The sequence below is a fragment of the Dysidea avara genome, chromosome 10 (assembly GCF_963678975.1).
Source record: "Dysidea avara chromosome 10, odDysAvar1.4, whole genome shotgun sequence".
NCBI lineage: Eukaryota > Metazoa > Porifera > Demospongiae > Dictyoceratida > Dysideidae > Dysidea > Dysidea avara.
This window is the reverse complement of record NC_089281.1, coordinates 6725306-6748172: the sequence shown is the minus strand read 5'-3', so window position 1 is coordinate 6748172 and position 22867 is coordinate 6725306. Positions and strand designations below refer to the sequence as shown.

At 37.9% G+C, this 22867-nt stretch overlaps 4 protein-coding genes and 1 long non-coding RNA gene across 5 annotated transcripts; 2 read left to right on the top strand and 3 right to left on the bottom strand.

The window, feature by feature from the left end:
• Positions 1-140: 140 nt before the first annotated feature.
• On the bottom strand, positions 141-3319 carry LOC136236400 (fasciculation and elongation protein zeta-2-like). The gene is made up of 7 exons (XM_066026542.1): positions 2664-3319; positions 2180-2264; positions 1141-1354; positions 798-1096; positions 444-522; positions 319-387; positions 141-265 (listed from the first exon to the last, which is right to left on the bottom strand). Exons 1-7 carry the CDS (start codon positions 3104-3106, stop codon positions 225-227), a joined length of 1230 nt encoding a protein of 409 aa, XP_065882614.1. The 5' UTR covers positions 3107-3319; the 3' UTR covers positions 141-224.
• On the top strand, positions 3241-4656 carry LOC136236413 (proteasome subunit alpha type-6-like). Its single transcript, XM_066026565.1, has 7 exons — positions 3241-3395; positions 3479-3573; positions 3628-3709; positions 3757-3912; positions 4066-4244; positions 4386-4480; positions 4527-4656. Exons 1-7 carry the CDS (start codon positions 3320-3322, stop codon positions 4582-4584), a joined length of 741 nt encoding a protein of 246 aa, XP_065882637.1. The 5' UTR covers positions 3241-3319; the 3' UTR covers positions 4585-4656.
• On the bottom strand, positions 4599-5029 carry LOC136236419 (uncharacterized). Its single transcript, XR_010692122.1, has 2 exons — positions 4781-5029; positions 4599-4728 (listed from the first exon to the last, which is right to left on the bottom strand). It is a non-coding gene; the product is annotated as an uncharacterized lncRNA (long non-coding RNA).
• A 1241-nt stretch (positions 5030-6270) lies between these two features.
• On the bottom strand, positions 6271-12272 carry LOC136236397 (uncharacterized). Its single transcript, XM_066026540.1, has 7 exons — positions 11969-12272; positions 11840-11906; positions 7283-7644; positions 7100-7228; positions 6910-7040; positions 6751-6859; positions 6271-6705 (listed from the first exon to the last, which is right to left on the bottom strand). The coding sequence occupies exons 1-7, from the start codon at positions 12129-12131 to the stop codon at positions 6350-6352; spliced, it is 1317 nt and encodes a 438-aa protein (XP_065882612.1). The 5' UTR covers positions 12132-12272; the 3' UTR covers positions 6271-6349.
• Positions 12273-15161: 2889 nt separating this feature from the next.
• On the top strand, positions 15162-19500 carry LOC136268833 (adenylate cyclase type 10-like). Its single transcript, XM_066064297.1, has 14 exons — positions 15162-15203; positions 16060-16134; positions 16396-16875; positions 16925-17112; positions 17169-17338; positions 17406-17556; positions 17611-17702; positions 17756-17862; positions 17917-18010; positions 18149-18267; positions 18502-18610; positions 18666-18721; positions 19068-19186; positions 19237-19500. The coding sequence occupies exons 1-14, from the start codon at positions 15167-15169 to the stop codon at positions 19495-19497; spliced, it is 2058 nt and encodes a 685-aa protein (XP_065920369.1). The 5' UTR covers positions 15162-15166; the 3' UTR covers positions 19498-19500.
• The last annotated feature ends 3367 nt before the right edge of the window (positions 19501-22867 follow it).

The window sequence follows — 22867 nt, the reverse complement described above, 5'->3', positions numbered from 1 at the left end:
CTTCAGACTTTTCAGACTTATGGATCAGACCTGGTCCCAAGGGGTTCAGATAACTGAGGTTCTACTGTAAGCAGTTTTGGTTTTTGGTGATAATCCTAGACCCACAAAGTAAGGAACACATCTTGATAGAAATAGCATAATTATAAATAAATTAATCATAATTTAGTTAAAAAATAAAGTAAGAAAAATTATTTACAATTATTTACACATTAATTATCAAGGTATTAAGTATCATTATCAGAATCAGTTGATGAGAAATTAAACACTAAAAAGAAGACAACAGCTAAAAGTATTATCATGACATTTCATCTAACCTACCCTCCGTGGAGAGGTAGTCAGACGTTAAACCAGCCAGTGTGGGGCTGTCATCATGTACGGCATTAAGTACTGTTAAAACAGATATATTTATTACTCAATGAACAGTTTTACTGATGTGTACATACGTTTAGTTAATGTTTGTAGAGTTTCTGTTCTCCATTCACTGTCAGAAGGTGGCACGTACGGAATAACGGTGCCTAGAAACTGTGAGATAGAAACAAGGAACAGTACAGAGTATAACTTTCAAAACTTTTTTCTCTTTCTACATACAAAATTATAGCAACCAGTGTTACATTTGCTCATCTCACTCATTAACTTCATACCCTTTGGGCCCTCGTCAAATCATATTTGGCGCATGCAAAATACTGTTTTTTTCTTTTTCTACACGGGACACTGCTATTCTCATCCTACCACGTCTTGTTATTTAATATTACAAAATTAAATTCTACAATTAATATTGGTTTTACAAAGTAACTCACTTTACACTGATTGGTTATATCTTCGCTGTTCTTTCTTCTAAAGTTTTTGGCTTTAAAAACAAGACGTTTACCACTACTACTGCTGTTAGCTGCCGCTTGAGCTTTAGCTTGACTGACAGCTTTCTTCTTTCCCTCCACTTTCATCAGCATGGCAACAAACTGGTTACGCACTTCCAGGTCTCTTACTAAAACGTCTCTCTGCTGTAACTCTTTAATTAAATCGTCAGACAATGAGGAAACCTTCTCAGCCATTTCATCGTGCATTGCTGTCAACTCTTCCACACTTAGAATAGAAAGTCCTAAAAAAAATACCTGAAGAATCAACAAAGAGTTACAATATTACCGAGTGCAGCTTTGTCGTGGTCAAATTCCAGTTCTATAGGACTGATTTGCATGGAATATACGTAGCTGGTTGATTCCAGATCTAGGTTCCCCATTCTCAGTTCCAACAGCATGGGACATACTGCATCCTCACTCCAATCAAAATAACTCAGGTCAGAGTCAGGTGAAATGGAAACGCGTGAACTGGAACATCTTGAGATCTTCTTTCTTCTATCCTAAACATACAGAGATATTGATAAGTCCTATTTCAGCCATCCTGTAGTTGAATGACAAATTATTTACTTTGATGTACAAGACATCCTGTAGTCGAATGACACTTGATCTACAACAATCAATCCTTATGGGTTCTCCTACATCACCACTTAAAGAGGATCATAATTATGTTGATTTTGAGGATAAAATTTAGTGGACCCAATGGCAGCTGCTAAGCTATTTTATGAATTGCAAGCAATTAGTATTTAATACACTATTGACTCTAACTCACTTGGTTCATTTCAGACATTCAATACCTAAGTATGTAATTATAACTAATTGTTTGCTGGGACAAATCCAGTCCCCAGGGCACAATCAGCTACCCAGTATAATAATTATAACCTATTGTGAGACGTTCAGCCCATAAGTATACTGGGGGGATAGGTGAAAATTTAGACATTCAAAAATTCACTACCTGGGGCCAAATTGTGTGTCAAATCCTCACCTTCTCCCCTACTCAGTACTGAAACTCAGTGGTATTTTGTTCCCCTACTTCTCCAGGCGCTAATTCTCACCTACACCCCACTTTTACCCGTATATATAACTGATAGGTGCATACAATAACTGGTAAGGTCACAATAAAAAATTGTACTCAAGAATTTACGAACATAATAAACACATTACAACACGTTTATTAAGTGCCAAATTTGTGTAACGCTAACCCTATTATAAATAACACTGTTTTTTATTAGTGATATCATATCCCCGCCCAATAGACCCCAATTAGCAAATTAAGAGAGCTATTGATAGACTTATCCCATTTGTAGCTTAATGTACACTTAACATACGTGAAGTGACATCAACAAGTAATCCTCAGTCTGCTCACATGACCAACTGATTGGCATAACATGGTCAACCAGCTCTTTCCAGAACCTGTAAGACATGTACAGCAATAACATGATGGTGGAACCTGCACAAGGATAATGCCTGTGTGTACGGTAGACCCTTGTATCTGACCCTTATTTATCTGGAATCGGAAATGACTGTATTTCAAGAGCTTTGTACCTTCTTATCTGAACACTTTTACCATTGCCGAGTTTGAATAACTGAGGGTAAACTGTACTATAACAGATGGAAAAAATGGCAGCTTATGTATTGACCACATGAGGTCTAAGGCTAAAATTTCTGCTGTTAACCCCCAAAACCTCAAAATCAGCAAAATTTCTCCCTCAAAACATTTAGGCTGGTAGCATGGCCATCTATATTGTTGACTAAAGATGAGAGAATGTTATGAAGATCTATTATGCAACGTGCTATATGATGAAATCTTACTCATCTTGACAATCAAAGTCCTCATTATCAGATATGGAATGGTTGTGTGTTCCACAGTTAAAACACTGTCGAAGTACAGTTTTTGACAGAGAGATAAAATCAACATTGTTATCAACAGCACTAATATCACTAGCTATAACAGTGCTAGTATTGTCTTCGCTACTGTCTAATGTTGAGTTGTCGTATTGAGGCACCCCTTGAGAGCCGTCACTTGCTGAGGTAGTGAAGTCTTGCCATTCATCACTAAATGAGTCACTTCGTAAAGAACTAATATGGTCATCTTGATGTGTCACCTTACCAGTATCTGGTATGGAGTTGCTAACACTATTTTCATGAACTGAATTAACTTGATTTTCTCCAGTACCAATATTTGGCTTAACACAGTCTATGTGGTTAGTGTCTGCACTATCAGGCTGCTCATCGAAATACATTAAGTCTTCCATTAGCACGATGTATCCCAATTAATGCTGCCTCAGCTCATCACGAAGATTCTTTTACACGGCACAGAGCCACTAGTAATTAAAATGATGAACCTATTTTCAGTATCGTAAGTTTACGCGGAATACATCCTTGAATTCATTGAATCATCTGTCGATATTTTTGACTCCGACCGTAAAAATATTGGCTGTTTTAATTATCCGAACAGACTCAGCAGAATGTCGAGGGGTAGCAGCGCTGGGTTCGATCATCATATTACTATTTTCTCACCTGAAGGAAGGCTCTACCAAGTTGGTAAGTATATTTTACGGTACTATGCTCAAATCCACGTATCGTGGACTAGTGCTATGCTTAAATATCTGTATCGTATCACCTAGAGTATGCCTTTAAAGCCATCAACCAAGGTGGAATGACATCTGTTGGAGTAAAAGGCGTTGACTGTGCCGTGGTTGTTACTCAGAAGAAAGTACCGGTATGCTGTGCACATTGCAGCTAACATGGTGCGCGTTCATTAGAGTTTATATAGGATAAGCTACTAGATCCTGAAAGTGTCACACACATGTTTAGTATCACAAAGAAGATTGGTTGTGTCATGACTGGAATGATAGGTAACTGGAATTTCTAGCATCTATGATTTATGCTATGCTGCTCTTAGCTGATAGTCGAGCACAAGTACAGAGAGCGAGATATGAAGCAGCAGAATTTGAATACAAATATGGTTATGAAATACCCATTGACATGCTGTGCAAAAGAATAGCTGACATCTCACAAGTATACACTCAGAATGCCAACATGAGACCTCTAGGCTGCAGTAAGTTAATAGTTATAAATTGGGTCTGCTTCAGGAATTTCTGATCTTATCAAAGCAGGTGGCTACGTTAGGCAAATAGTTAAGAGTGTAGGGATCTTATTAATTTGAACTTGATGGGGAGTGACCAAACAGTTTAATACTATACTATTGTAGGTATGATATTGGTTTCGATTGATGAAGATCGTGGACCACAGGTGTACAAGACGGACCCTGCCGGCTACTACTGTGGCTACAAGGCCACCAGTGCTGGAGCTAAGCAAACGGAAGCTAATAACTACCTAGAAAAGAAAATCAGAAAGAAGCCGCAGTGGACTTACATACAAACAATTGATGTTAGTTAAAACAAGAGAACATTGAGTCAAATGATGAGTGTGCAACTCTGTACTGTACACAGTTGTGCTTCTTTACATATAGGACTCAATGTGCTTCCAGTTGAATTGTTAGGTTTAAGTTCACCATTTTTTTCTCAACAGGTAGCTATAATTGCTTTGCAGACAGTATTGTTAGCAGATTTTAAACCTTCTGAAATTGAAGTCGGTGTAGTCACACAAGACAACCCAGTGTTTAGGTAAACACAAGTTTGCTTACTAAATCGTTCAACTTGATATTTGCAGGTCATTGTCGGAAGAAGAAATTGATGAGAGATTGACTGCTATTGCTGAGAGAGACTAGCAACATTCCACTCATTACACCGTATATAGTATATTTCCATTATAAACTACAATTTCACCTAGTTAAAAATAATGTAGATTTATGTCGGTCGTTTAGCTTTCTTCGGGCTGGGTGGAGAATTGTCTGAATCTTCTTCGTCTTCATCTAAACGCGTAAACATTTGAGTGTTAGTTAAGAGTAAGACCCAACTATTTACCTTCATCTTCGCTGCTTTCTTGTTTCTGAGCAGCTTTCTGTGGATTTGCAGCTTTTTCTTGTGCCACGAGTTCGGACAACATCGCGTTCGCGTCCGTCTTCAGCGTTCTTAGGCTGCTTGAAAGACTGCTGAGGTCGTTCTCTTTACACGTGTGCTCCATGCATGACTTACTACCATCGCGTTTAGTTAGTGTGAAGTGTACAGAACTCATCTATCCGGCATTGAAACCCACACTCGACAATATAAAAAAAAAAATCACAATACTGGAATGACGTAATATAAATGTTCTATTAGAATAAAACATTTGGTTTGATAGCATTGACCTATCCAAATACCTGATTCCTTTTATTATAGAGAGTCGTATGTATTAATTAACACTTCATGTCATTAGATGATTTCAAGAAAAAGAGAAAAAAGTTAACGGTATTCTGTAGCTATGCAATTTAAAATTGAGGTGTGTGTGTGTGTGTGTGTGTGTGTGTGTGTGTGTGTGTGTGTGTGTGTGTGTATGTGTGTGTGTGTGTGCTTGCAGTTGTTGTCACTGATTGCACTCCAGACCAGGTAAAAAATTTGCAATGTAGCTAGCCAATGAATTAGTGACACATGATAGCATTAGTGTGATAAAGGTGGCAAACAGGTCAGAATCATGGGAGGTTCAATGTTCAATGATAGAGTTTTCCATTCAACAACTGCATGGTTTGATGATGTATAGTAGGAGAATATGAAATGCAAATGGTGTAATAACTATTGTCTAGTTCAACTGTATACTCAATACATAATGAATTAATGCCTTGTGTAGTGGTTAGTGTTCTGGGACATTATTTTTATGATGATTCTCCTCTAAGATATTGCTGTAATCATTACGAACCCATTGAGCCACACAATATTGTATCTTCACTATAATAATTGTTGGATATCTCCATCAAATACTGCTGGGTACCTGGCACACATGCAAAAACAACCGCACATGCACATTATTTTTTTATGAATTATAATGAACTCTTAATTGGTGACAAGCAGGGCGGACTGCTTAATAATGTGTGTGCAGAGTTAACCGTTCTTTGGAAAGGCATTGATTAACTGATTGTACGTTGACACTGACTAACATCCTTGTTTGGTGGTTTATAGCTCTCTCGCCCCCTATAAACCAAATGTAAATGCAGCTGTGTTAACATGCATATGATGTCAAAAAAATAGCGGCATATTATAATTATAATCTGCTATGTCATTTGAGTACACCTCAGTTTCTTGCATTTACATCATACACTAACAGCTATAGTGGTCTATAATGTAAATATGATAATCCCCAGCCAGTCTCTTAATCATGTTGTCTTAATTGAGCATGCATTCTACTTGGGCCTAAATTAAGTTGGACAATATAAATCATGCCATGCAACACAGTGGAACGTGTATTCTGCTAAGATATGTATGCCTACAGTATGTGAAAAGAAGAGAGATAAAAAGTGATTGGAGTAGACAGACATGCAACATTGAAGTACAAAATTTATAAACTTGCATGTAACCTCAATAACAAACCACCATAAAAAAGTTAATCAATACTCTTTGGTGTCATTGCTGCGAGAAATGTTCCCATAATTGTTGTCTCCAGTTTTTATGTTTCACACCGGAATCTTTTATCATATTATCAAACGATTCTTGTGATTGGCAACGTCTAAACATCTCCTGTAGTACTTCATAGCTTAGCCGGTTTTGCTTTAGACATATAGCCATGGCCTTACTGGTATGTGAACCATATAGATTCTGTGCTTCATTTTGAACTAAGTAAGCTTCGAGTGTATTCTTCCAGTCAGTAATTATCTGAGTGGCACTTCTAATGGTAAGAGATTTGAATATGTCATTAAAATGACCAGATGAAATGAATATTTTAATCATCATCTGTACATCTTCTAATGCTCGATGAGCTCCTGTAATAGGTAGTAATAGTGATTTGCTTACTTCAAATAACATACTGTTACAGTTGTCTTCTGGAAAGCATTTTCTGTGTAAACCATCCATGGATAGACGTCGCTGTTCTTCAGGACTCCACTCACTTAGGATGGAATCATCTGCTTTCCTCATCTATATGAAAGGTGTAGTTGTTGGCATACTATAACACTCTACAATTTAACCTTTTTTAACTCAAAAAGAGTGTCTGCGAATCCTAAATCAGCTTTAATGAACTGCGCCATCAGCTTTCGACGTTCAACTTCTGCAGCAAGGATGCGGTAGTCAAAAGTAAACCCATTGTGAGCCACCAAAACTGTAAAAAAATTAAGCTCTAATGTATATTAGTAAACACATACATACACATGCACATACCTGGGTAAAATGGTTTACCATATGCCTTTTTGACTTCAATGACACACTTGTTGACCCAGGACAAAAAGTCTGGAAAGACATATGAAAATTCTCTCGTTCCTACCAGCATCTGCTTGTTAACACCGCAACCTAAAAGAAATGAACTAAAAGTACTTAATGATATCAATGATTTTGAGGTTGTACCTATTCCACCAATAATTCGAGAGGTGAAACACAATTCAGAGAATGACTTTACAGTGACAAACATTTCCTCTGGCCCAACAACTTCAGCTGCAATCTCAATAATATGATCATCATGTACATTACCACCAGTTGATTCACAGTCATAGAAGAACAGAAGTGGTGTTCCACCAGATAACAGGTATCCTCTAGCAGGCTGCCATGATCCTGTACAGTCTGCAACGTCACTAGCCTTTGTCCTGCTTTTCATTGGCTGCTGGCTTGGAGTAATAACACTGTCGTTGTAGTATGTTCCACTTGCTCCAACTGGTCTTATAGACCTAGCTTGTCCATAGTTGTGGGTAGTTTTTTGTTGAAACACATTCCTAACACCATGAAATATGGCAAGAATAAGAGAACTGTTGGACAACGTATTGTTGTATGGAATTATTGATAGTTCTGGCAGTGAGTTCACTCCAGCACACAAACACAAAGACTTCAGATTCAAGACATATTCCCCAGTAGCATTCTGGTCAGCAATAATACCATTTGTTAAAGTTGTGTTTTTCATCACTAGCTGCATTCAGTTTTTACTACATGCATGGAGAGTATATATTTTTCTGGGAACAAGACAAACTACTTTCAGATCTGCTACAAGCATTAGAGCTTACGATTTCTTGACTTTCAAATTATATGTTCCTTCTACCCTTATAAGACAAATCTGAATTCACAACTTTTAAAGGCTACGTGAGTTTTTCACAGCTTGGCTATTTTTGTGTGGATAATATAAACAATAAGTTTGCAAATTGAAGAACTTTATTTGCTAATCAAGTTAGCTTTATAATTACCAATACAATTATATAATCGCGATGTAACAATATAGAGTCTGATATTCATTCTACTTCAGTGATAATGTAATGTACAGGTATTTCAAAGCTATTAATGAAGTAGGGATCCAAGTGATAAAAAGTAGTGAAACATGAGATACATGAATAGTGGTATTATAACATAGCTACGTGGGAAATCCCTGACACGTCATAACAATTATTTTGCTTGGCAATGTCAAAGTAGGGATTTTCCCACAGAGCTATGTTTATAATACCATTATTCATATCTCTATTTTTTAATTATATGTAACTAAGCTATGATATACACGTGTGATTGCTCTTTATTAGAATATTGAACATGGCTGTTGTATTAGGGTGACTGCTTTATTAGAGTATCTCAAGTGGGCTTTAACCAACTGCAATATTTAAGGGCATGGTCTTTCATGCTTTGTTTTTATTTCATTGCGCTACCAATAAGAGGCGTGTATTTTATGATCAATTGCTTTAAGTCCACTAGATCATTAAGGAGTGTTTTCCTTGATTGTTGATTGAAGATAGGCGAGGCGCAGACAGCAAGCACTTGTAGGAACCCCAAAAGGCACATGCCACTGGTTAGCCTAACGGTATTAGGAATAAAAGTATGGCATGTCTGATGTTGAGTTGTGAGATTAGGTGACAGTTATTCTCAGAGACTAGCCTATCTACACTGATTCTACATTTTACCAACACTTCAAATAACAAGTACTTACTTTGGAAGTATCTGCAAGTACAAGTACCGATACCAAGTACCTTAGCTACTTCATCACTGCACACATTTATTTGTAATGTACACCATATGTAACTTCTATTAATTATTGTGTGGTTCATGGTACCTCTGATGGACAATTCAGCGCATGACAAAGCGACTAACTGTACAAGATTCACTAGAAGTTCAGCAGCTAGTCAAGTACTCTTCTATGCTCTACTACAGCTTGAAAAGAAATCTAGATAATGGTTGTCACAGAAATACTACTATAATACTCTAATAAACCAATCATGACCAACTGCTAACCTGATTGCTCCATTAGAGGTACTGACTGTTCTATTAGACTATATCAAATCTTTTTTCAGACAAAAAAATAAAAATGACTGTTATTACTAGCATTATGCTTGATGCTTACAAGCATTTATTGTGTCTGTGAAATAGGCTAGCACAAACAAATGTCATTTCCATCTGGCACATGTGATAATCGGTACCTGCAACAATACATTGGCTGATTCCGATACCTCATGAAACAGCAATATCGGCCCAATACTGATACTAGAATCGCTGCAGCCCTACTATCTGTGCTGCCACACTTTTTTTTACTGTAACAAACTTCACCATATAAAATGTCAGTTACACACAAAATGCTGAATGTCTTTTAGCACAGTGTGCCAGCCTGAAGCTTTTCCTTGCAAAATCATGTCAGCTGGAATGCTATTCCAGATATAATACAATTGCATGTGCAACTACCCATGCATGCATTCTAATGTTATGCACCACCTCCTCTCTTAGACCACTCCAGATTACCAAATAAAATCTCTTTATACACCACCAGCATCTGCTTACTGTCAGTACTCCTTCTATTATTTTCTGCTGTGACTGCACAGGCTCAGTAAACCAATCTAGCATTAAAGGTATCATGCAGTGTGCTATCAAGTCAGCAGCAAATTTGCCTGCATTATACTTAGTAGAGCGGCTAATTGAAAAAATAATTCACTTTTGATAAAAGCACCAAACTTGGTACAACATTTGCTTAATTATTTATACGGTGCCATTAAAATTATCAATCATGTCATGCTCAAAGAACCTTAAAAAAAGCGAAACCAATATATATTGAGGAAGCCATAAAAGTGTTCAATAGTGAATGAAGTGAAACTTTGCATCTGACTGGATGAGCAAGGGATGGTCATATCCAAAAGCTGAACAAGGGAGGTGTCCGTCCAGGTCATCAACTTGCCATGTTAAGAAGCACGGAGGGTCATGGTATATGAAGCCATAGATGTACAATATATTATTTCTATAGGACTGTGCCTTTATTTTTTGACACTGAAATATTGGCTCCATTAGAAGTGTTTAAAAATAGGTTATTTTACCACACTTTGAAAGATTTTCTGATTGCACCTGTAAATAAGAAATACATTCATGTGATTTAAGCAAAACGGAAGATTTGAATGCACTTGTATGGTTTCCTAACCAGCTAGAAATGGAATTATAACCTAGTTTAAAAGTTTCTAAACATGCCCTAAGGCAATGAGTTTGACGTAACTGCCATGCACACAATTACAAATATTTTGTACATGTCTGTTACCTAACAACTATGTTAACTGCTTGACTAAAATACCAAGCGGGCAGTGGACAGGAAAGTGGCTTGGACTTAGAGGGTAGTCTTGCGTGGCCAGACCGCTTTTTCCCCGTATATTGGGTTGGGCAGCAGTTAACATAATGGAATAATGGAATTTTCCACCCGCCCACATGACAAAGTTTGTTTGGCTAGTTGGGAAAGGAAATCAAGTTGGAGTGACCCAAATTGTAACTGTGTCTAATCTACAATTTATATGATGACCAGCAGGCTACTCCACATTTGTATGTGGGTGGTCCATTTTCATTATAAGATAGGCACTGATCATTTTTTCAAGCTATTATTTGTCTGGGCACAACCATATGTAAAAGCTACAGAAGCTTGTACCCTCATTCTTTAATTTAAATTGCAGTTAGTAGAGCGGCTAAGCAACGAATTTTGATGAAATCGTTCACGATCACTTTGTGATAAAAGCACCAAATTTTCTGTGGAAGAGTAAGGTATACTAAATCATTTGAGATATGGTAGGGAAAGAGGGTCTGGTGCAACTCCAATGGCTGTTTACTTCTGAGCCGTCCCCACACTGGGGATGCTAATTGGATTAGATTGATCACAAAGGGAGGCACGAATGATGTCGGTAAGCCAATGATGATGTGACAATATCCGTGCTTCTACTTGAGATTGGCTTCGACCTGTTTACATGTATCCTTTATAATTTGCTCTGGCGTCTCTTTTATAGTGCCTTGAAAGTCATCTTCATCGTTTAACAAGACTCACAACCGAGCCATGATTTTGTCACGTCATCATTGGCTTACCGACGTCATTCGCACCTCCCTTTGTGGCCAATCTAATTCAATTAGTGTCCCCAGTGTCTGAAGACAGCTCAGAAGTAAACAGCTATTGGAGTTGCACCAGACCCTTTCCCCCCCTACCAAATACACAGAAACGGTCTGGCCACGCGAGACTACCTACTGGGTCTGTTGGCAACTACAAATGCTGAAATTTTCTATTCGTTCACCAAGTACCCTATTATAGGATTTGACACCAGAATACCCTTGTATCTATATGCTCCGAGGGAGGGGGGTGGGGCATGACAGGTAGGGGCGGGAAACCTATGATAGTCTGTAATCGATTATGCACCTATCAATGTCACGCCCCACCTACCCCAGGTTGGGCAGTGGATGGGGGATTTGTCACCCAAACTTGTCCCCAGGGTAGGGGCATTTGCAACACAAATAGTCATACTTGGCCATATTGTTAGTGATTCCCGGGATAAATAATATGAATTAGTAGGGGATTTATAACTCGAAGTTGTCCCCAGGGGTGGGGAATATGTCATCTAACATTTGCAAATCCCCACCTCTGCCCAACCTGGGGTAGGTGGGGCTTGACATTGATAGGTGCATTACAGTCTACGGAAGTTGACTGACCTTTCTGCCTGCCAATTCGAGGGCCAACTGTTTACCTCGCTGTTCATTGTAATTGTAGTGCTGGATGCTAGTATAAAAATGTGGTAATCATATAAAAAAAAGACGTTGGGGGATTGTAGTAGTTCTTACCCCGAACTTTCTTTGCTGTTGGTGGAGAACTCGGTGGTGAATACATAGGCCTACTTCGTTTCTTTGGCGTTTCCTTAGCATGACCCTCATTTGTCTCAATTTCGGGAAAAAATTGGCGGTAAAGAGAAGTCAGCCCCAAGGATCTGGCAATAGCTGCTAGCATTGTATACAGTGGTAGTAGATTATGGTCTATCACTTAATCGATCGAAAAAACCTGCCAGCTTGGCCAAATGTCGATCAATCGTCACCTATCAACCCGACTAAATTTTAAAATATGAGATCTCCGTAAATGACTTCGTATCATGCTTACCTGGGGGCGCCCACCCTTTAATTGATCGATTTTAGTAGACAACTAGCCGGGACTATCCTTCTAGGGACCTGCAAGGAGGCTAACAGTAAGCCTGTGAAGCAGGGAGTCAATCTCATGGTAGTCGGCAAAAGCCATTCTTCACTATGATTGTATTATAGGAGACCCTTTTCTTTCTTTTGTGTGGGGGCGGGAAAGAAAATGGTCTGGTGAACATCGTCGTTGGGCTATGCAAATGGCGTGATCTCACGGTTGCTGCATTTGCATCCTGTTACCATAGATATTTCAGTAGTAGCTATGGTAACAGGATGCAAATGACGCAAATATTAGCAAATTACGTCATTCGTGCCAATCAACAATCCGGAAGCTGCGTAGTAGCATAGATATACAGACAAGTACCCGGGATTGGAATCATCTCACGTGAGCCCATTAGCTTCAATACAAACGCGTTCGCCGGATCATTGTTACCCCCTTGGAAAAAGGCGGGATAGTGAAATACGCCTTTCACTATACATTTCTGTAAAATGTCAATATGTGAGAGTGTTTGTTTAAGTGTTGGTAAGCCTTCCTCGCAAAAGGGGGTGGTTAATTAGCGGTAGGGCCTGGTTTGTAGGTGTGTCTCTCGATGCGGCTGGCCGATGCGTAACCACCATTATCGAAGGAACCGGACTTATAGTACACGGCAACTAATTATTAATGTTTTAGGAAGTAGTCACAAGAGTAGAACTATTCTTCTATGTGATAAATTCGAAGATATTGCTACTTCCGGTAACAATGATCCGGCACAAAAAACCGGATGATTCCAATCCCGGGTACTTGTCTGTATATCTATGGTAGTAGAATCAATCTCGCGATAACCTATGCAACGACGACGCAGACTCTTTTCTTTCCCCGCCCCCACGCAAAAGAAAGAAAAGAGTCTGGCTACGCGAGACTATGCAATTACACATCTGAACTGTTTTAGGGTACAGGGGCGTAGCCAGGATTTTTTGAAGGGGGGTTCCAGCATCAGCATTGAGTTACTAGAAGCAGGGGTCTGGGGGGCGCAGCCCCCAGCCACTGAGAGACTTTCAATATTTTAATAAATCAAAACTCAGCAAATTGCTATATTTTATGCAAAAAGTACATTAATTATGATGCATTAAGTCCCCCTGGGATGAAAGTAGTACTAGATAAAGTCACCTAGTGGAAACAGACAGCATAACACATAGAGACACATATAGTAATCTGTAAGTGATGGTTATATCTCACTGTGGTATAGGAGCCATGAATCCACTGATACAAATGACAATCAAAACAATATAACTATACAAATATGCATAACATGAATTCATTTTGCATAACACAAGTGATAAATTACTGGAGCTCTATATCTTTAAACACTGCACACCAAAGCTATAGCAGTATAAGGTCATGCTAAGTTTTGCATTTAATGTTGGAATGTCTGAAAAACTTCATATGGACATGGATATTTAAATGCATGTTCTATTAGAGTATACCTGACTGCTCTATTAGAGTATATACCTGACTGCTCTATTAAGTATATCGATCTTTTTAACAAGTTTTGAAGAGGGCTCATGTTACCTCTGTAAATCCTTCCCTGAGAGATGAATGTAAGTTTTATCAATTGTTGTGCTGTGCCATTACACTATATTGCTCACTCATTTTGTCCTGCCACACTAAATGGTGTGTTAGGATCCTGCTTGCAGAAGTCTAAATTTTACAGGGGGTTCCTGAACCCCCCGGAACCCCCCTCCCTACGCCCCTGTAGTGAACATCATGATAATGATAATTAACATTCAGGAATAACTAAGGTAAGGGGGGGGCCTAGACACAGGGATACACAACTACTTGAAACACAGGTAGCTGGATCTCTGGCAAGACAAAACTAATATACACAATTACAGCATTTACTAAAAACAGTTAAAAAGTTCCGTAATATCACACAATTCTGACAACCAAGCATTGAAGTAAAGCCACTTCGTCAGTAGAAATAGCATCTCATTTCAGAGCTTCATGCACAGGGGACATTAAACAGTTCTTCATCAATCACTGGCCAGTCAAATGCAAGGAATTTCTACAAGCTATGGACATTACGTGCCAGTCAGCATTATTATTATTATTATTTTACAGTGACCAGCACTGAAGGTCTGACAGCAACATGTGCTGCAGCCTTAGGATTACCTAACCTAACAGGAACTGGAGACTTTAAATGATGACTTAATCTAAAGGTGAAACAGAAAAGGGCCAAAGAAAGGGAAAAAATCCATCCTACCCCAGGATACGGCAAAAAGCACTTAAATGTTAAAACAGACAGGCGCAGAGGGTTGACAAAAAAAAAGCCTCCTACGAATAACAAGTACACGCATAATTTACAACTGAATACATCTGGGAGCCAAAAAAAATTCTGGGAGCCAAAATCGGTGTTGGTTCTGGCCCGAGCTAGCATCATTAGACAACTTTTGCCACAGTTGTTACCTATACTTTAATTTAATCTGACAGTTGTTTTTGAGTCTTCATCACAACACTCATATAATTATGTCTCAATGAATTTCATCACTTCCGTTCGGTTCTTCTCCGTACACTTTGACAGACGCTATTACCTTGGTAACGTATCACGTGCTACAAACGTTTCTAAAGACGCGCGTCCTTATTACCGCGTTAGAACTGTTTCTTTCAAGTTGCAGTGCGTTTTGTGCGATTTATTGTGAGTAATTGCGTTCACAGAAAGAGAGTGAAACTCAATTTTAGTAGGTACGTCAACTGCAGGCACGTTAATAGTATCAGTTTAGCTAGCTATAGCGATAGCTAACTACGTAGATTTTATACTTAACTTTTAAATACCAACAACACTGTTTGACACTGTTTGATTTTATTTGTTTAGCTTGCTAATGATGGCGAAGCCGAAGGATCAATTGTCTGGTGAAGGTTAGTCGATATATCTGTGCCTCCACTAAATTGACTGCCAGTCTGCTAACTATACCTCAGAAAGTTTAGGGTTCACTTAGCTACTGGGAACTACTCTAATGTAACACTCACATTGTGTATATAATAGAACAGTCTAAAATTATTTGAGATAATTGGGATCCATCCATGTATGCCGATCCATACACACTGGGATTGCTAAAGCGGCCTTCCATTTTATGCAGGTCACGGGTACACAGCTCACTGTCCCATAATATATGGCCTTCTCTTTAAGTCATGATTGATGCTCTTGAGTGAAACAAAGATAATGCACTAGTAACTCTAATGCTAGTCCAGTATTTGACAGCTGGTACTAATGGTAGGCAGGGCCGCCCAGAGAAATTAAGGGGCCCAGGGCAAAGAGTTAAAGTGGGGCCCTTCACCCAAGTTGTAAGGTGAAGACCAAAAAAAAAAAAAGGTCACAACCTGCTGGCAATGACAATAACTACCCATCACCAACCATATCTCCTTATCTATAAGCTTGCTACACTGCTCCTCTGAAGAATACTGTGACTGCTCTATTAGAGTATTTAGATCTTTTAAACAGGTATTCAGGGGACCCTTCATGGGGCCTCCTGGGGCCCTTTCAGGCTGGGGCTCGGGGCAAAATGCCCCAGTTGCCCCCCCTGTGGGCGGCCCTGATGGTAGGGGATTTGCTAGCTGTACTTGTTGGTTAATACTTGATGTAATAGAATCAACAAAAAGAGAGAAATAATATTATTCCCTTCATCCATGTGTATGTAGGATATGAAACTCCATCTAAATGTTCCTTGCCAAACATGCAGCATATGCAGGGTATGATACTTGTTACTTATTGTAGGACGACAATCATCAAGAGATGATTTTAACCCACTATTTACCATGATCTGGTTTATGATCAATTGCATCATATGTGGTAAGTGTATGTGAACTGTATGTGTACATTTTGGAAATTGGAAATGACTGTTCTATTAGAGTATTTTGAGTACAAGTGTATGTTCTATTAAAAGTATTTCAACAGAGCTCTGTATATAAATGTATGGGCTTCAGTTATCCAAACTATTCACTTATCTGAAAACTTTTACCATCTCCTGATACACATTGGAGTTCGGATAACTGAGGTTTCACTATACTGGTTTTAAAGCTCATAATATTATATACCTTTCATTCACAACAGTTATTGCCATCTTGTTTGATAACATCAGTGGAAGAACCACTTGTCCTGTTGATACAACTCATAACAGTGGCATTGAGGAGGATAAGGATAATTCACCCAACTATAAAATACCATGTACAGCTAATCCTGATGATCAATGCTCAACTGTTATCAAGAACCCGAGCGACAATAACAAAACTGTTCTTGGCACTAAACGTCTCCATGAGTCTGAATTAAGCTGCATAGCCACCAATGATTCATTTACACCAGAGCCTCAGCATGTTGCCTGCACTTTGCTTACTATTAGCAAACGTTCCAATTTACAAGATCAATCAACCATGATGGATTATATGGAAGAACCAACATGTTCTAGTGATGTTGTGATTGCCACAGAAGATGAAGGGGCTGCCTGTATCACTGGTATTATCCAAGCTGATATTCCATCATCAGTTTTTGAAGAGATGATATCAAATGTTCATGGTGAAGATGGTGAAGTTACTGGTGAGTTTAAAGTTCATGAGATTTGAGACATTCACTGTAACCGTTAAAGGAGATGTATTTGAAATGGGAATGGTTGGTTTTGTTGATTCTGGCATCGTGGATGCAACATTTGATGTGGAAGCAAATGGAAATAACACAGAGTTGTTAGGATACTGCAATCAATTCAGTGGTAATATGTTTGATGAGAACATCACACAATATGAGAGCATGGCTGAGTTTGAGACCTGCTATGGCCAAGTGAGTTAATCTATATTTGGCTGTATACTTGTATAATCTTTTTTTAAATTCTTTAGGCATTATTTAATGCTGGTAAAGTAGAAGAAAGTATCATTCACTTTAAAAAAGGAGTCGGTCATCTTGGTATTAAATTGCCATCAACCAAAGTTGGATTAGCTTTTAACCTAGCCTATCAAGCTGTCAAGCATTATTTAAATGTGAAAACATCGAAACTGTCCCAGAAGAAGTAAGTGCTAGAACTGTGTATGAAATTTATTGAGCTAATGTGTTATTGACCATCATCATTTCTATAGGAAACTATATCTTGATGGAGTTCAGTGTGAGAGAGCGTACTGTATAGGTCAACTAACCAAAGCCTATCACCATCAACAACAAAACTTACTAGCATTGATGTCTTCATACCAACAGCTCAATGCTGCTGAGAAGTGTGGAGACATTTATGAGGTAGCTATACTTTGTTGGTTTGTGTATATGATAGACAATGAGAATGTATTACAGCTGATGGAAGCATATGCTTCTGTAATTGACTGCTGCCAATTGTACAGTCTTGACAATTTGAGTGAACATTATGTGAAGAAAGCCAACAAGAAGTAAGTGTAATAGTTAACCATAAGATGTTGTAGTGATTGATATATGGTCATAGGTCATCAGAGATGAACTTGGATGACAGTACTGCCACTCTACACTTGCTTAGATCAACCATGATGTTTGAATTGTGCCATGGTGAAATTGTGGTGGCAGGCCAGAAGGGTATGCAAGTTGGATAGAATTGCAGTAACATTATTTGTAATTGTTTGTATACAGGAAAAACATCCATGTCTATTGTTGAAAAACATGATGTTTCTATACTATTGACCACCACAATAGAGTATCTTTCCACAGAATTGTTAATGTTGAAGTGAGTTAATATACTAATAATGGTAATTCTCGTATATGTGTGTGTTGTGTGTTGTGAAATTTTGCTGTAAAACATTTTGTGAGTGTTGTGTGTGTGCATTTTGGCATGACATCAAAGATTTTTCTTCTTTCCTCTTAGTACTCCAGCTATCAAGGAATGCCTTAACCAGATGTGTGACATTCCGAAAGATCTTGAAGATCATGATAGAATTACAGCACTCATCACTTGTGGAAATTTTGATGTTTTCTTGGAAATTGGTATGTTTTATCAGCACTACATGACTCTTTACTACATGCATTATACCTATATAATTTGTTCAGCACAATGATTTAAGTGCTTCATTGCACCTAACCATGCCCTTAGGTATGTTTAATGGTTTTCTGCAACATGCTACATAAAACTTCATGCATGGTGTATATAGCTAACCATTGTGTTATGTGGTATACCACAATAGGTTTTGGGTGTTTGTTATTTTTCACTGTATTATACAGGTATGAAGCCAGATGATTTTGAAGACATGATAGCAGCAGCAAAGCGATACTGTATTCAAAAGTTCACAACTGGTGAAGACTTCTATCTGGCTACTTGTTTGGCAACATGGTGAGTAGTAGTAGTCCAGTCAGTGTATATTGCCATTAGTATGTGATCATTGTAGGTATGCAAGAATAAGACAGTGGCGTCTGGCAAAGAAATACATTGCTATAGCCAATAGTAAGTGTATTGTGTGCAGGCAGTATATGCTGGGATGTTGTGCAGTAATAGCGTAAAGCATCAAAACATTCTGTTGTTTGTATAATACAGAGGTGTAGGAAGCATGGGTACCATGGGTGCTTGGGCACCCATAAATATTTTCAGTTGCATAACTAATTGGTGTCAGCACACTGTATTATATATTACTGAAAAGATTGAGATACTCTAATAAAGCAGTCACGTACACTGGCGACCTTTTTTTTTATGGTATTCAGCTTTAACACTGGGCACCCATAAGTGAAATATCTTCCTATGCTCCTGTAATATATCATAGCCACTGTTGATCTATGATTGCAATAACATTCAGGTAAAACACCTACCTCATACAATTTTGCGATGACCAAGGCATTTTGTCGACAAGCTGAGTGTTTGCTACTCCTTAACAACTCACTTGATGATAAAACTATCAGCAAACAAGCCACTAAGGTACTCATACATATCTGATGAGATTTGTGTTGAATTTGTTGTGTCATTAGACAATGAAAAAGTTGAAGAAGAAGATAAAGACATGTCGAGTATTTGGTCCAAGATATATGATGCTGAGATCATATGAATTGTTGGGTGAAAAGAAGTACAACAAAGCACAAGATATGCTTCTGGACTCCATTACTGGAGCAAAGAGAATGTTCAACTATTGTGATGCTTTTTGGGCAGAGTTTAATAAACTCAACTGGTTTCCAGAAAGGAATGAACCATCTGTTATGCAGCATCAGTTTTCTTTTTTTCCTTTTCCTTAATTTTGTAATGTAAATCAGTATAGCTATAGGCTTGTGTGTGAGCCCCCCCCCCCCCCCCCCCCCAAAAAAAAAAAAACACAATAAAACTGAAAACAATTTCAAAAAAAAAATTAATAATTTGCTCCTTTACTGGTTCCTGATTTCCTGTATACAATGAACTGAACTGCTATTGTGTATATTCATTGTTGTATGAATATTCAGCTGCATAATCATATTATGTCTGTTTCTCTGAGAACTGGGAGAATACACATAAGATATAGCTAGCTACTAGATGTGTTATTACCTAAGTGGTATATAAAGTTATTTTTTTATAATTTTAAAATTTTGCATGCTGACTAGATGGGTCCAGTGTACATACATAACACACAATTTTCCACCCACTAATTATATGTTAAATTGAATATGAGCTTGAGGATCTGAAGGAATTAAGTGTTTATTGAGCACAAAGTAATGATCAGTGAAAGTGTGTCTGTATACTATATTGATAATATTCACTATACATAATGAATTGAAGGAAGCAATGCAGTATATTTCGTAGCATTTTGCTTACATCAACTAACCCTATAATAAACGTATATTGAATTGAAAACTTGTCAGCAAATTGCATGCTATAAATAGCTAAGAACAAACTGACAGCAGCAGTATATACTAACATCAATTGTATATAGGTTCACTACAGTATGGAAAGTATGTAATTATACATATACAGTGGTCACAATAATTTACTCTGAAATAGTTACGTCTACATGACCTTCTTGTGATGGACACATGTTCAAAGCTTAGTACAATTATATCTTCAGAATGATTATTACATATAGTCATGGCAGTTTTATATAATATATTGTCAAAATGCGAAGTTCTACTTGTGCAGGCACACTAATCTGAATTGGTGTCCCTTGCATACACATCTGCAGCTCAATCCACCAAAGAACTAGACAACTATATAGCTATTCTTCATGTTTCAGTAATGGCATCACAGACTTAATTCATCAGTTATATCATACAGCATTTAATTATAGCTAACTGAATGGTCTATATAGCTTGTAGTTGTACTAAAGAAAACCAGTTTGGTATTATCATCCCCAATGTGTCTACAAGTCCATGCAGTTGTTTAAATCTTTAGGGTGTAAATATAATCCATGGCTCTTTATAGAAACTGCAATACAGTGGTGCATGATGTGACAGTCATAAAGTACTGAGTTAACTAGTGTGCGGTGAAAAACTGTTCTCTGCAAAATGCAATCTGCCTAAAAGTACAGCTGCAATGGTTGCCCTATACAGCAGCAGTAGCGAGTGTAAATCGGATGGCTGCAGGTTCGAGGCTGTCCAGTTTCAGTCATGGATTTTTCTCCTTTCTGTACCTTTTCCAACATAATTTAATTAAACAAGTTGTACCACCAGGTGTCCAACAGGCCTTTAGCACTTGTGCTGTAAAGCCTTAATAAATAACAAAGTGTATATGGGTGGACACTGTAACGTTGTTCTCTTAGCATGAATGATAACACTGGGTGTCATTTCAGAACTTTTTGATGATGCTAACTATATATAGCCACTGATTTTTACAGACAATGTTGCTATTATATTATAGTCTCCTCTTTCTTGTCACCTGTAGTATCGGTGCACTGGATTTTAAGAATTCGAAGTTATGGGACAGTTGGTGCTATTGGTCTTAAGTTTGTTCTAGCTCTTGGGAAAAGTATCTTTCCACTTTACAGACTTTCAATTTTATAAAAAACAGATGTGTTAATGAAGCTGAAAGAGCTAGGAATTGGCAAATATTTTCATCCAATTGGCAAGTGATATCAAAAGCCCATGCAAGGAAACAATTTGTTCAACTTTTTATGCATAGAACTGTTGGAATGAAATTGGATATGGACAGACTATAAGACTTTTGGCCTATAAAGTTAGCTGGGTGTGTATTAATGTTATTGCTAGGCTGTATATAGCATGTACTACTTTATCTATTACATATTGTGCATGTCTATATGAGACAGCTGCTGTACAATTTGTTGGTAAGCCACAGTTAACAGATATTTCTATCCAAAGGTAATACAACAGTAAAATGGCTTTATTGTAACAAATCTTCATTCAATACCAGTTTTTATACTGTTCAATTTAGAGTGCCCTTTACCACTGCTAGAGAATATAGTGGTTTCACATAGTTAAAGTGGCTCACAATTCCTATATGCTTATACTCAGTCAAAATTATCACCAAATTCAATCTCAGGAGGTTCAAAATTTTTCTGTGGAGGCATGCCCCAATAACTCCTAAATAGAGTATATGCTCTGCATGCTGAGTGTGCTTTGCACACTGTACTAGCTAGTCACTATATGAGAGAGAACAATCGTTATTGAAATAATAATGAGACAAACTAATAAATGCATGAGCCTTCAGTCACATGTGACCACTACAACAGAGTTAGTAATTAACACCTGTGTGTGCATGCATGGCAAGGAAGCGTTGAAAATTACAAAAAGATAGGCATAATTACAAAGAAAAATCAGTCTGGTGAGGGGACCCACTTGCAGCAATCCTGAGCCTGAATACACTGCTGTGAAGCTTAGCACCATCGAAAAATTTCTGTGTGTTCTTTTGACATGTACTGGTGTATTCTGGTGGATAAAACCTAAAAGGTTCCATAAGTTCTGTATGCAGAAACGATGATAGTGGCACAAAACACAGTTTCATAAAAGCATGCCAGTTGCCACTTTGTAGCACTCCCTTCCTCCACTTAGCACCCCTCCTAGATCTACTCCTGAAAAGGAGTGAAGTTGTGCAGAAAGGTTTTACAATTATATCACAAAGTGCACAAAATAGTCATTTTTTTCTGGTCTTAACTTCCTATGGTATAGCTACAACAGAGATTATCATAAGCTATGAAATAGCACACATGCAAAAATACAACAATACACTAACTACTACACTACTGCTCCAAGACAGGGATATAACATAGCTATGTTACTATAGTAGTTTGCTAATTACTGTCTGCTGGTTTATTGTCAGTTGTGTGGAATAACTGGAACAACCTGGCTGGGTCGCAAATGAACTATTCTTTGAAATCTTTGGTATAATTTGTATTTCTGTAAACACCTTCGGATCTCTTTCATGTATATGCCATAAATGAAGAAGTGGGATATTATTTGACACCATTCAATTGGGTAATATAATAGGAAGATGTACACATAGGTGATACCAAATCAAACAAGAAACTAGAGCAGAACAGAAAATTACATGGTGGAGATAACAATGAAACTAATAGAATACAAAGATTATTGAACTTTCTTCACATGCAAGCCAAGCCTACTGCATCTGCTTTCATTTTGGGTGGTATTGATTGCGATGTAGTACAGGTAAGCATTGCTAACCACT

Coding starts and splice junctions, on each gene's coding strand:
- LOC136236400 (XM_066026542.1), bottom strand. CDS start 3,106: ATGGAAGACTTAATGTATTTCGATGAGCAGCCTGATAGTGCAGACACT. Junction 523..797: donor ATATAACCAATCAGTGTAAA/GTGAGTTACTTT, acceptor TCTATCTCACAG/TTTCTAGGCACCGTTATTCC. Junction 388..443: donor TCTACAAACATTAACTAAAC/GTATGTACACAT, acceptor CTGTTTTAACAG/TACTTAATGCCGTACATGAT.
- LOC136236397 (XM_066026540.1), bottom strand. CDS start 12,131: ATGCTAGCAGCTATTGCCAGATCCTTGGGGCTGACTTCTCTTTACCGC. Junction 11,907..11,968: donor AACAGCAAAGAAAGTTCGGG/GTAAGAACTACT, acceptor TTTTTATACTAG/CATCCAGCACTACAATTACA. Junction 6,706..6,750: donor TCCAGAAGACAACTGTAACA/GTATGTTATTTG, acceptor TACCTATTACAG/GAGCTCATCGAGCATTAGAA.
- LOC136268833 (XM_066064297.1), top strand. CDS start 15,167: ATGATGGCGAAGCCGAAGGATCAATTGTCTGGTGAAG. Junction 17,113..17,168: donor TTGAGACCTGCTATGGCCAA/GTGAGTTAATCT, acceptor TAAATTCTTTAG/GCATTATTTAATGCTGGTAA. Junction 17,557..17,610: donor AGTGTGGAGACATTTATGAG/GTAGCTATACTT, acceptor AATGTATTACAG/CTGATGGAAGCATATGCTTC.
- LOC136236413 (XM_066026565.1), top strand. CDS start 3,320: ATGTCGAGGGGTAGCAGCGCTGGGTTCGATCATCATATTACTATTTTC. Junction 3,396..3,478: donor AGGAAGGCTCTACCAAGTTG/GTAAGTATATTT, acceptor CGTATCACCTAG/AGTATGCCTTTAAAGCCATC. Junction 3,710..3,756: donor TGTCATGACTGGAATGATAG/GTAACTGGAATT, acceptor TGCTGCTCTTAG/CTGATAGTCGAGCACAAGTA.